At 39.0% G+C, this 12849-nt stretch overlaps 1 protein-coding gene across 1 annotated transcript in view; it reads right to left on the bottom strand.

The window, feature by feature from the left end:
* Window positions 1-259: 259 nt before the first annotated feature.
* The window catches only part of Asic5 (acid sensing ion channel subunit family member 5), a 19512-nt gene continuing 6922 nt past the window's right edge, over window positions 260-12849 (bottom strand). Inside the window, exons 4-10 of the mRNA XM_005344139.2 lie at window positions 11369-11494; window positions 9674-9823; window positions 8546-8693; window positions 6191-6247; window positions 3775-3943; window positions 1735-1826; window positions 260-420 (exon numbers count right to left, since the gene is read on the bottom strand). Of these exons, the coding sequence (XP_005344196.1) occupies window positions 260-420; window positions 1735-1826; window positions 3775-3943; window positions 6191-6247; window positions 8546-8693; window positions 9674-9823; window positions 11369-11494 (903 nt within the window). The remainder of the gene's footprint in view (window positions 421-1734; window positions 1827-3774; window positions 3944-6190; window positions 6248-8545; window positions 8694-9673; window positions 9824-11368; window positions 11495-12849) is intronic.

Raw genomic sequence — 12849 nt, 5'->3', positions numbered from 1 at the left:
TATTTTTTTCCATTCATTATTATATAAAGGTAAAGGATGACTATTATGTAATTGTTACTATTTTCTGTGCCCAGTTTACAATAGAAAAATAATTAGACAAATACAGACTATATTAAACAATACAGAAATAGGAATCTTCAACGATTTTATTAGACTTTCCAAACTATGACAAAGTCCGTAACAATGAATGAGCCATTATAATTATTTGTAATTATGAAGAAAAAACAATATTTTGTTCTAATATAATATTAACATTCTTCTATACTGCCTGAGGTGGAGGAGACCTCTGGATCATTTCAAGTATTTTCAGCAAAAGGAAAATGAATATCCAGTAGAAATTGGTCAATAAATATTCAATAATTTCTATAATTGTAATCAGACTAGCTCCACAAAATAGTCCCAGCTGACCGCCAACATCGGCTGCAATAAAAATCCATAAAGAAATTACATATTTTTCATGAAACAAAAGTAAACATTGTTATAGTATACATTATTTGAATCCAATAAGTTGATCATGGCTGACATGTGAATATACATTAATCATTTTGAAATTTAATATAAGGTAATACAAACTAGTAATACCTGACAGCAGTATTCACACAAATCATCTCCAACAGGAGAAGGTATGAAACTATGTTTCCATGGATTGAATTTAGACTTTGGAAGATCTGAATGCCAGGTAAAACTCTAACTACAATGTAACGTGCCCTCATAAAATGCAAAGCAGACCTGGATCTTGGTATCATATGGTCTTACAGGATCCGTGCTGTTTTTCGAGACAATTTGCATGCAAATTACCCTGATAGGGTCCTAATTATATTTTGTATTAAGCATTCATCTTGGTCCATTTAACCAAAAATATATTTAAAACACTGCATTTTTAAAAATGGTCTTAATTTACATTGGCACATACATTTATGTTTGAACAGTTTATAAGGTGCAGTTCTAAGACACAGTGTGCGCTCTTATTTTTTCCTTCATTATTGCCACCTCTAAAACCTTCCCTCCTTCCCTAGAAATCCTATGAAACCTAATGCCCTAATTGCTTCCACCCATAGAGCCCAGCAACCACCCCTTTCTCTCCCCATCCTTGCTCTAGTACTGCCTTCTAAGGAAGATTATGTTTGTTCATAGTCCACCCCCGCATTCGTCTTTAGGAAACTGATGTTAAGTGTTCTGTGTTTTCTGCAGGACTCTTAAAGAATTGGGATAATTCCTTGCGATCTCGCTCTCATTGGCTCCATCTAAGCTGATGCCTGAACTGAATGTTCTCCCCGTGACTCCTGGGTGGCTTCCTCTAGTGTATAACTGGAGCTAGGAAATCAGCAGTTGGTTAAAGACTCCAAGTTATAATAGCATACGCTGACAGGGGCCATAAAGGGAATGAATAAGATTGCTTGCTTGGGAACTTTCTCCCCCCCCCACCCCCCGGGGGATGAAGCCCTTTGTGAAAGGCCGAAGATTTGAACCTCCTGAAACACTCTACATTAGTCACGTGGTGATGGGAGCAGCCAGATGGGAAGATAACTATGTGAAACTCTAGAATACACATCAGTGGCTGCTTTGGCAAAATCCTGTGTGGTGTAGTCACTGGTGGTTCCTAGGGAGGATAAACACTTGGTCCCTGGTCCCTAGTCCCTCGTAACAGACAGGGCAATTGATCCTTTTTCCTCTACTGATAGCCTAACCGACCCCTAAACAGGAAACAGCTGAGGAAGAAGTCAACAGACTTACCGAGTAACTCAGGGACGCTCACTGCCTTCTGTTGCTGTGTTATCTTATAGTTTAAGTCACTATAGTTTATTTCAATGTTCACAAGATTCTCGCTGGGGGTGGAAACAGAATGAACATAGCTTACAGCTGTCACCACTACTTTTAATCCTCGTCATAGATTCCAAAAGCTATTTACCATTGCGTTAGATCCAGCATGTTGAGCTCAGTGTTAATTCCTTTAGCATTATCTGGAAGGTACCTCTTGCCATGGGGACATTTGGGGGGAAAAAAAGAAAACAGCCCCCACATAATGTTTCTGTACTTCATTCTGAAGACAGTACATGTGATCATCTAATTGTGGCCCGTTACATTTATAAATAATTCAGTTTGTGACTTTTCCAAGTTGCCTAAATTATCCTGAAGAAGTAGCATCTTTTCCTTGTTCTATTAGTGTAGTAGAGCTGAGCTCACAGGTTTTGGTGAGAAATTAAACATGGACCAAAGTAGAGGCTGCCCTGCTGATAAGTGCAATTTCCCATTTATTGTTGACATACTTGAGCAAAGATTTTATTTTATTAATGCCCTCTGTAAACCTTCATATGCATGTCCAGAGTGGTTCAATTATGACATTAAAACCTATATTGATACAGTCAAGGGTCCCAACTCTTTTCTTTCTACCAAGACCTCTGCTTTGAATTCCAACCATGTATTTGATTGGTTTTTGGTAATTCCACTTGCTTGTCTAATAATTTAGCATACTCCAACACATTCCAAGGCAAAACCCTTGCTTATATTATTTTTCATTTAGCACCCCCATGTGGTCTAACAGGAAACCCTGTTTGTGGAACCATCAGCATCTATATAGAGTCCCATTGCCACACACACTAACTACTCTTCCCATTGCCACCCAAGCCATCACACTCTCAAGAGTTTGTTAGAGGAATCTGACTGGAGATTGTGCTTAATGCATACTATTTGCGTTGCTTCACCTCAGCAAATACCCTCTGCTCTTCATACAGTAACTAATTATTCTTTGACCTGCTGAATCAGGACACTCTGGCTGCTCTCCCTGATACTCACAGGGAACTCTGAGAAACATCTGCATGGACTTTCGAGACCAATGGCTGTAGAGTTTGGTTCACTTCTGGCTCAAAGTCTTTCCGCAAATCTGAAGGCAAGTCTTTTCTCCTACTTCTCCGGATGACTTTCCCTCTATCTTTTCTGTTACAGCATCTAGCATCATTTTATTTAATTTACATACTTATGGATCCATTTCCACCGCAATAGAAATATGTCCAATAAGGCGTGGCTTGTAAACTTCATTAAGGAATTCCCATGCCTACCAAACTTTGAACACCCAACACATGCTTTTTATATATTTGTTAAAATTGCAACAGCGTAAAGATGGACTTAACCAACAGGTGGCTAAATATTAACTTGTCTCTGCTGTAAAATGAAGTTGAAATCAATTATCACGTAATTTTTAGACAGCAAAAACAATTTTCAGAAAGGGCTCTATTAGCAATGCTTCCTGAAACAAGGCATTCTCTAACATAGCTAAGGAACATAGCTCTAAACCAATTTCCTTATTGTTTACTGTTTGTGGAGTCAATACTCTAATATACTTAGTTCAAAATGCACCATTAATATGTGTTAATTTCCATTAATCTAATGTTAGGTAACAGGAAAATGTACAATATTTAAATAGCTCATCAGATGAAGTTATCATGTTTACAAGTGATAAGACAGCTATCAAAATGAAAGAAGTTACAGTGTTGTCATGGGAACTTAGAAATTTTACTAACGCTCCTGACTTCCTGTTCTCCATTGTGCTCTTAATTTGCACGCAGGCTGATAATACAGTTTAACTTCCCAAGCTGAAATAAGGAGCTAATAGATGTTGTAATGACTGTCCCTCACTCTAAAGTCCTATTGTCACTGTTAGCTCAATGACCTCCAAACTGCCTTCCTCAACTGACCACTGTGTCATTTCCTGAAACTTCAAGTGTTCATTAAAGAGAATTTCATATTAATTATAATTTGTAAGATTAACCATATTACCTGAGATATTCTTGGCTTTGATTCAATTTCTTCGCAAGAAACTTTAATGCTCTCTGGCTTGGGAAAGTAGAATAGGAAACAGTAGCTGGGTATTCTATTTCTTCACATGACACGGGGCAGCTGGAGTTGTGTGTTCCCATCGTGCACAGCCCCCCGAGCTCAATGTGGTCTGAAAGGAACACGAGGGCAGAGAGTAGCGGGAAGCCTGCGCCTTCTCAGGCACATCACGTCAAAAAGAAATCGTTAACTATGCCCACAACCTCAGTCAAACAGGTTTGTATTTTATTGTTAAGTAACCAACAGGACAGAATGTGAATCCTTCATCCACTGAGTCACTGGGGTCAGATCTTCGTTAGGAATGAGAAATTCCAGGATGTTCCTAGATTATTTCTATAAAAGATCAACTGTTTGGATAGAACAGAATTGAGAGTGGTCTGTGTCATGCCCTTTTTGAAAGGAACCCGCAGACATAATTCTGAAGGTCCATGGCTTAAACTACTCTTAACTTTAGACTTGTTGTAAATTGCTGTGAAACACTGTTGACTTATGGTTCCTTGTTTCCTTGTTAGATTCTCAGATGGCCACTGAGGTTCTCTGTTGACCAGGTTGCCACCTTTTTACCTACACCTGCACACTACATGTTCCTACACCCTCCCCCACACAATCTAGCATACCCACGTACTCACATGTGCTGTTCTCATACAGACACATGAATGCACGCGCTTTGACACACGCATATACAGTAACACCCTACATATATACTCATACCCACATGCACGTATTCTGCCACACTCATATGCTCGTGCACACTGTATTCACACAATTGTATGAACAGCTTTGGGATCCTGTTATCCCACAGCCATCTCCAAACAACGACTGTGCGCATTTGTTTCCCCAGGCTCTTCCTCTTGCTTTCAGTGATTGGAAAACAAACTTGACAATGTAGTTCTTAATCTTTGTTTTCAATGTGGCCTTATGGCATTTGTGTAATTGGTTTGGAAACTAAAGAATATAAAATCTACTTTATATCCAGACCTTGAAATATTTGATCACCATTTAAAAGAAAAATGTTTCTTCTGCTGTTGCCATCTTAAAGATATTTCTACGATGGGTTAGAAAAGACAGACTTTAATAGAAGAGTGAAATGGTTAGTTTGGTCTACTTGACAAAGTCTAGAAACACCTGAGAAGGGAATTACAATTTGTTTATTGTTTATATTAATTGAGGTGGGAAGTCCCACCCACTCTGGGTGGAACCATTTAAGGGATCTTGAACCACATGAGAAACTAAACTAAGAACAAGTGTGTGTTTCAGTTCACACTCCTCTGCTCCTCACTGTGGTTGTAGTAAGATCAGCTCTTTTTAGTTCCTTCCGCCTTCATCTCCCCACGCTCACAGACTGTATGGAACCTGAACCAGGAGTTAAAATAAATCCTTTGTCCCCTGGGTTGTTTAGGTAAGTTGCTATATTCTAAAATTCAAAGGGAATATAATATTACATTCGAAGAAGGCAATCAATGATTTAAAAACAAAGTTATATATATGGAACAAATTGTACAAAAGCATAGAATATAATAAAATAATTTGGGGTCTATGCAAAGTTTAGGCAAAATAAATTTGTTTAGGTTGTCAATGAGTAAGACTGTAGTTGTGATTTTGTTTACACAAAAATGTTATGTGACACATGTATTTAATTAAATGAAAGAATGGTCTTAAAAATATAAATGATTTTCAAAGTAACAAGATTCACCTGAATTTTATATGAACATTTGATCAAACTGTGAAAATGTTTCGGTACTCAAATAAAATGAAGACTATTTAAAAGACATGGAAACCCCTGAGCGCCTGCTGGCACTCTGTCATCCTGTGCCTTTAACAGAGATTTCCTATAGTCAGAGGGAATGTTCTTTTACTGTGTTTATATAGTGAATGCTATGGATTTTTTTAAAAAAATTATATAGCTTTTCTTTTTCATCTCCAGGATATCCAGAGTTATTTATCTTGTAACTAAACAATTTAAATATAATCCTTGAAAGTTGTGGAATATTCCCTATACACTGTATGAATATTTGTCACTGTGGTTAGTTTAATAAAGAAGCTGACTGGCTAACAGCTGAACAGAATAAGGTTAGGCAGGAGAGCCAAACAGGTAATGTTGGGAAGGAAAAGGAAGGAGTCTGGCATAGTGAGCAGATTCAGAGAGAAGCAAGATGAACATGCTGTACTGAAAAAAGGTACCAAGCCACAGGGCAAAGCATAGATAAGAAATATGGGCTAAATTAAATATAAGAGCTAGTAATAAGCCTGAACTATTGACTGAGCATTTGTAATTAATATTAAGTCTCCTTGTTGGTTATTTGGGTACTGAATGGTGGGAAAAAATGTCTGCCAACAGAAAGTAAAACAAACCACTTACCAATGATAGGAGATACACAGTTGTAGTGTTTTAGTAGATTGCATTCGACACCATTTCCTTAAAAACAGTAATTGTAACATATAAAGGGTTTTCTTGAAATAAAATTCTCCCATTAGAAAAGACAATAAAGCTTTGAAATGTGCACCTATCCGGATAGGTGATTTGGGGGATCAATTCTGAACATTGTTATTTAAGTTCACTGGAGTCTTTGAGTTTGAGGATGCATTTGACTGAATTCAGAATCTCAAACATTCTAAGTTCCTCCAGCTCTGAGACAGCCACCTCCAGTACTGAGCTACTACATATGGGCCCCAGGTTCTTTTTTTGTTTGTTTTGTTTTGTTTTTCGAGACAGGGTTTTCTCTGTGGTTTTGGAGCCTGTCCTGGAACTAGCTCTTGTAGACCAGGCTGGTCTCGAACTCACAGAGATCCGCCTGCCTCTGCCTCCCGAGTGCTGGGATTAAAGGTGTGTACCACCACCGCCCAGCTAGGGCCCCAGGTTTTTGATAAAATCAGCAACACAAATTAGAAGTATATTCTTTTTCTGTATCATCTTTATCCATCCTTCATATGGACATTTATTCTTCAGAATATAAACATGCAAACATGTCAGAATCTAGAGAAAGGAACTGTTAAGACCACTATTTTTGGGTCCTTTTCATTTGTCCCCTCAAGTCTTTATATTTTTTTAAATGTTTGTAAATCTTAATTTTTACAATTGCTTCCACAATTTTATCTCATTTTATCATGTTCATAATCTTATGATTTAAAAATTAGCATTTTCCAGATGAACTAAGCTCCAGGTGGCTTGTACTAGACCATGTTAGAGAAGCCTTGGGGTACTCTATCTTGTATCCTGCTACCTCTGAATATTAGATTATTGTTTATTATTAATATTAATATATATCTTTACACACATTGATTAACCCCCTTTAGAGTAGCAGTTATCTACGAGTTGCAATTTTGTCAAATGTCAAATCTCTATCTCCAAAAATATATACTACAATTCATAGTAGTTGCAAAATTACAGTTATGAAGCAGTAATGAAAATGTTATGATTGGGGTCACCACAACATGAACTACATTAAAGGGTCACAGCACTAGGAAGGTAGAGAACTGCTGTAGGGGGGTTGGATTAGGCCATGTATGTGCTAGTATTTGTTATGTATCTGCTGTAAATCTTGAGACAAAGAAAAATCAATTTATGGTCTACCTAAGTTTATTCCCTAAGCCGATTTTAAAATCATGGCCTTTTTATGTAACCAGGTATTTCTTTGTTGGTATAACACAAGTGGTCTGAGGTTAGCCACAATGTTTACTCAATAATCTTCACAATCTTGAAGAGACTGGACAGTGTTCACAATGCCTGTGAGGCTGAAGAAGACTGCGCTCCAAATTTAGGAAGTTTAAAAGACAAGGATGAGGAGGGGTAAGGAAGGAAAGGAAAGAGCAAGGGAGAGAAAGGGAACCCTGGAGAGAGAGGGAGAGAGGGAAAAAGAAAGAACAAGAAGTAGGAATAGTGTGCTAGGGCACACTTTTCATCTTTCCTTTGTTTGTTGTAATAATATTTCCATGAGCCTTTATTTAAGATAAGATAGAGATGAAGTAGGTCGTAGATAGAGGGGTGGGGGAAGCATATGTCCACTCAGAGACAGAGAGACACTATGAGCACTCTAGAGAGGCTACAGATTTATTCTCCCCATGGCTCCTTCTCTAATAACTCATCTCTTTATGGACATGCTAAGTAAAGGCAATAGGATAAATATAAATCAAATTGTTCCTCATTTTTATAGATTTTATCTATGTTTTCTATTACTTTTTTTATCCTCAGGACCCTGCTCAGCAGGACACGTTTTTTCCATGTTTTAGGAAGTACAGAGAGATGTGGCATCAGGTAAATGAGAAAGTATTAAATCAGACCCAAGGTTTAAGCTCTGGCTCAGTGATTGCCTGGTCCTGGAAATGCCCGAGACTGTGCACAAAGTAGTCTTGGAAGTTTTCTTCCCACAGCCATAAGGCGAAGAGTTTCCCCAACAGTGAGATCTTTAAGGCCTGCTATAAGCATACGTAACCTAGTTTTAAATTTCAAATTACAAAACCCTTGACCATCCATTAATTTTAAGCTATTTGAGAACATCTGACTTTAACCTTCTAAGAATTGAGGACCTAGGCCGACAGCATCATTTTCCTCCCCAGAAACCTCTGCTACTTCCATGCTTCCAAATGGACTGAGATAAAGGTGGCGAGTGGGCCATTTTCCAGTCTAGCCTTCCGGGAGCATGGAAAACAATTCAGGGATGCACTAAATCGTAAGCTTCAAGTTCAGCCATGTGGGAAAAGCTGCCAGTCTATCTACCTGGAAGCAGGAAGGGCAGGCATCCGCACAGCCTCTGTATGTGCTGGGCTTTGCACTCCTTCAGACAGCTGTAGGTGTTGTAGGTGGTGAAGCTCTTCAGCTTGATGTCAGGCTTGCACTCCCCCCACGGGTATTCCTGGTGAACTGTCTGAAGACGACAGGACAAGATGCCAGGTTAGGAGACGGAGTTCAGTTGGTCCACGTTTTCCATTAAAGGATGCTCTACACTTTGGCTTATCTCAGCATTTTTAAAATTTCTTTTCGATACACTAGGTTTACCCATTTGTCCACACAATTATCTTGAAAGCCTCTGAAGGCCATTCTACTAACCTCAGCCTTTAAACCTTCACCCTAAATGTCAATGAAAACATTACATAGGCCAACCATTGTAAAAATTCAAATAAGGAAAAAATTTATGCAAATGTTATGCTGCCATATTACTCAGGTTGCTCAAAAACCATCAACCAATGACAAAAATTAATTCCTTATTGAGCAACTGCTATTTAACACGCAACAAACAAGTACTTTGCTTTCTTTATGTTACCTCATTTTTAAACATCTCGTCTCTAGAAACGAAAAGCTGTTCATTAGCCACCAGGACAGGGAGTGGATGCAAATTTAAAATGTTAAGGAAGCTCATGAGTAAAGCTTGGCATGTGGAACCCACCACATGACATGTCTCCATGGCTGATCCTTTTTCACTGTCACGTGGAACCCACCACATGACATGTCTCCATGGCTGATCCTTTTTCACTGTCACGTGGAACCCACCACATGACATGTCTCCATAGCTGATGCTTTCACTTTTTTTTTTCTTTGCAGATGGCTTCACAGAGAAAACATTTAATTCTGAAGCTGACTTTGTGGTCCTGTTCTGATTGCTATCTGAAGTTACCTTGGATTTAATAGGCTTCCCTGTGCTCACTCAGGTTTTAGGTAGGAATCTACTGCTTTTTACTGCAGAAGAGCCTCCAGAGAAAGAAAAGGAATCTGAAATGCGGTGTTGGCCCTTCCAGCCATTAGTTTAAAAGCACAGTAGAAAGGGGTCTCCCATGAAAAAGTTATTTGCATGTTTAATGCAGCCGTTACCAGCTAATCCCCTCTCTCCCCACATCTCCCGCATCTCACCTTCAGTTGGCGGATGGTCACCCGTGAATGCATGCCCACAGGAGAAGACCAGCCTAAGCCATCAAACTGTGGCTCCTTCTTTGGTGAGTGAATGACAAAGATGATCCCGGCATCAGTAAAACCAGGCAAGGGGTTATCAGTAAATTCCTCCTGAAGGGAACACACGTGTGCGCACACTAGTTATACAGGAGTTCAAGGTCTGGGTTCATCAGCTCATGGTGTATTTGAATTCCTAAGGTCAGCTCTATCATATCAGCCTTCGTACTACTGTGTGTGAGAGGTGTGGAAATTTGATAGCTAAGACACCCTTTTCCAGGCGGTGTCATAGAGAGTTCTCCTGAGTGTGTGCTCAGGTACACCCACCCACCCGTGTCTGTTGCTCCTGAGTAAACCCACAAGCACAGTAGTGTCATCTGAGGACCTCACTTCCTGTCCATCTCATCTCCTAGCTGCGGATGACCTCACTTCCTCTGACCCTCTCATTTCCTAGGTTCCTTTCCTTGCCTCGTTTCTCACTGCAGGTGTCTTTGTAATTAAACCTTGTTTAAAATTCAAATTTCTTCAGTAATTGGGAAAACCAATGCTATTACTTTAACAATTTTAATATATCCATCTATATCAGGTAAAGATATTAAACACGTAAATTGCTAGTGATGCTACAGTTTCAGGACATAAGGGAAAGGCTGGGTGTTTGCATATAAGATTCTGCAGTGAATTAGTCCACTATTGTGTAACTTGCTAAAACCTTTTAAGAAGCATTGGCCATGTTCATTTACAGAAATATCTAGGTGCCATTTGTTTATGGAACATTACATTTGTAGGTTTTAATTATGCTATACAAATTTGGAATTTTCCACTAATAAAGATGCATAATTAATGTGTAAAATAACCCTAAGGCTATTATCTAAATTTAAATATTGGCGAAATATTTTCTGAACGAAGCATTGTGTTCAGGCATAAATGATTTTGAGTGAGTCACAGGAGGAAATTATAAAGATATTAACAGAATTTCTTTAAAAGCAGCTGTGACCTCATTCATGCTTATGGGAGATGCAGCAATTTGTTGTGATTCAAGATGAGGAGGTCATCTTTCTCTGCCATTCATTGTTTCTCCTTGAATACTCTACCAGCATGGCAGAATACTGATCTACAGACCCTTGGTAGCAGAGGGCAGGTACTGGGGCTATTCTCCCAGCACCTTTGGAGTAACAGCAAGGCAATTCTTAGATGCTGGGACACCTGACTCCTAGGTTCAAACCCGACTTCATAGGCCAGTTATAAACAGCATCCACAAACAAAACAAAGCAATGAACAACGAGGCTTAGGAAAAGGTATTTGTGGGTCTTTTCTCCTTTTTGGGGGACAATTCTATGATGAACCCAATGTATATATAGAGTTCTTCTCAAAACATTTTTCCATGTCCAGATGAAAATCCTACTACAATTGTGTTTTTAATGATAATATCATTAGCTGTATATAAGGTACAATAGAACTCTCCATTTCTGTACTCCACTGCATCTGCTTTCTGCAGCTCTAAGACAACAGGAATCCACAGCTCAGGAGCAGGTAGAGCAAACTGTCAAAGGGTGAAATGAACTCAACTGGTGGGATCTGACAGAAAAATATTGTTACTAAAATGGAGTTCTGTGCACTTGTCCCTTTTCAGCCCAGATTGGAACGAAGTGAAGCAGATACCTGATGGACATTGAAGAGCAGCTTTAAGCCTCTTCCAGACAAGCTCACTTTATTCTTGCTTTGGAAATTCTCACCGTGGTTAAAAGTAAAGCAATTTCCATATTCAGTAAAGACGTGTTTGAAATCCTCCAACACAAAACCAAACCAAACAGAACACAGTCAGTGGAAAACTTTTCAATGCCTCGAGTTCCAATCACTCTACCATTTTCTATACTTGCAAATGCTTATTTGAGGACACTTATATAAAAAAATTTGGTAGTCTGGCAATTTATGCATGTATTTGATTAACAGCTTACACTTGTGTAATGAACATTTAAGTAAATTCACATTTTTAAATGAAACATTTTTACATCTAAGCATTTTTAAACAAAACTTAAAAGTAGCTTCTTTTGTTTTTTCAATGACTCACAGAAACAGGTGTTTAGACTTTGGTGAAGGGCCTCAACGCCCCTCCTGACAAGTCACTGCTCCTTCCTGTGTTCTCCGTGGGGCAGTCACATTCCCTCCCCCCCAGACAGTGATAACTGTCCCGTCCTTCTCAGAGATGTGCACTCTACGTACGCTGGGATGCTCTGCACACCCCAAGTGGTCTAGGACCAGATGGTGAGCCTCTCAGCCTCTCAGCCTCTCAATGGATCTTGAGTGCTAAAGTGTCACTGTGAGAAAGTTATTGGTGACTGAAGTTTTGGCTCTGTGTTTAGATGACATACCAAGAACAGGCAGGGAAAGTTGTGGGACAGGGAAACAGAACAAAAGAAAGGCTCATGACAGAATTTTCCGTTCTTATGTTACCCAGTTAACAAAAGCAATTCATATGTATTTTGCTTCACAGGTTATTAGATTTGGGTTTCTGTAATGTATGTTATCACTAGGGAAAATTTTCTCAGGAGTGAATTTAAAGATATTAGTAAAAACAAAGCAAGGAAGACGAGCCCCTTTAGGTGAGCGTTCAGGCCATCACTGCTACTCATCGTCATCCCTGTCCCACCCAGTAGTATTTACCGTGCACCTCTCAGAATGCTGATTGTCTTGGACTATGAATTTGATATTCCCTTTGAGTCTCTCTCATAGAATAAGGAACCGTAAATCAGATTCCAGGCACAGTTGTAGATGAGTTGTATCAGTAATTGATACAGAATTTGAGATGTGTTCCACGTGGATAGGAAGCTCACTGTGTATATTGTGCATGTTCCATATAATTCTTAGTGGAAGACTGAAGACTCATTTCTGTGTACTCCCCACCCCCCAAGATGCCACTATCTTAACACTGTGGTAGCTGCTTATGGGGGAAGAGAAATGTTTTCTTCAAATATGGTGTTGAAAGATAAGGAAAAATTACAATAACCTATTGTGTTTTCTTCTTTTACTTTGAAAAAAAAAACTGCTTCAAAGAAGGTCTTAAAAACCTTTTGTCATCTATCACTTTCTCTAGCCACCCCGTGGGTGAAAAGGTGTGAGTGAGGGTTGTGTGTGTGTGTGTG

Source organism: Microtus ochrogaster, chromosome 1 (genome assembly GCF_000317375.1).
Source record: "Microtus ochrogaster isolate Prairie Vole_2 chromosome 1, MicOch1.0, whole genome shotgun sequence".
Taxonomy (NCBI): Eukaryota; Metazoa; Chordata; class Mammalia; order Rodentia; family Cricetidae; genus Microtus; species Microtus ochrogaster.
Note: the sequence above shows the minus strand (reverse complement) of the source record. Positions and strands in the feature narration are given on the sequence as shown.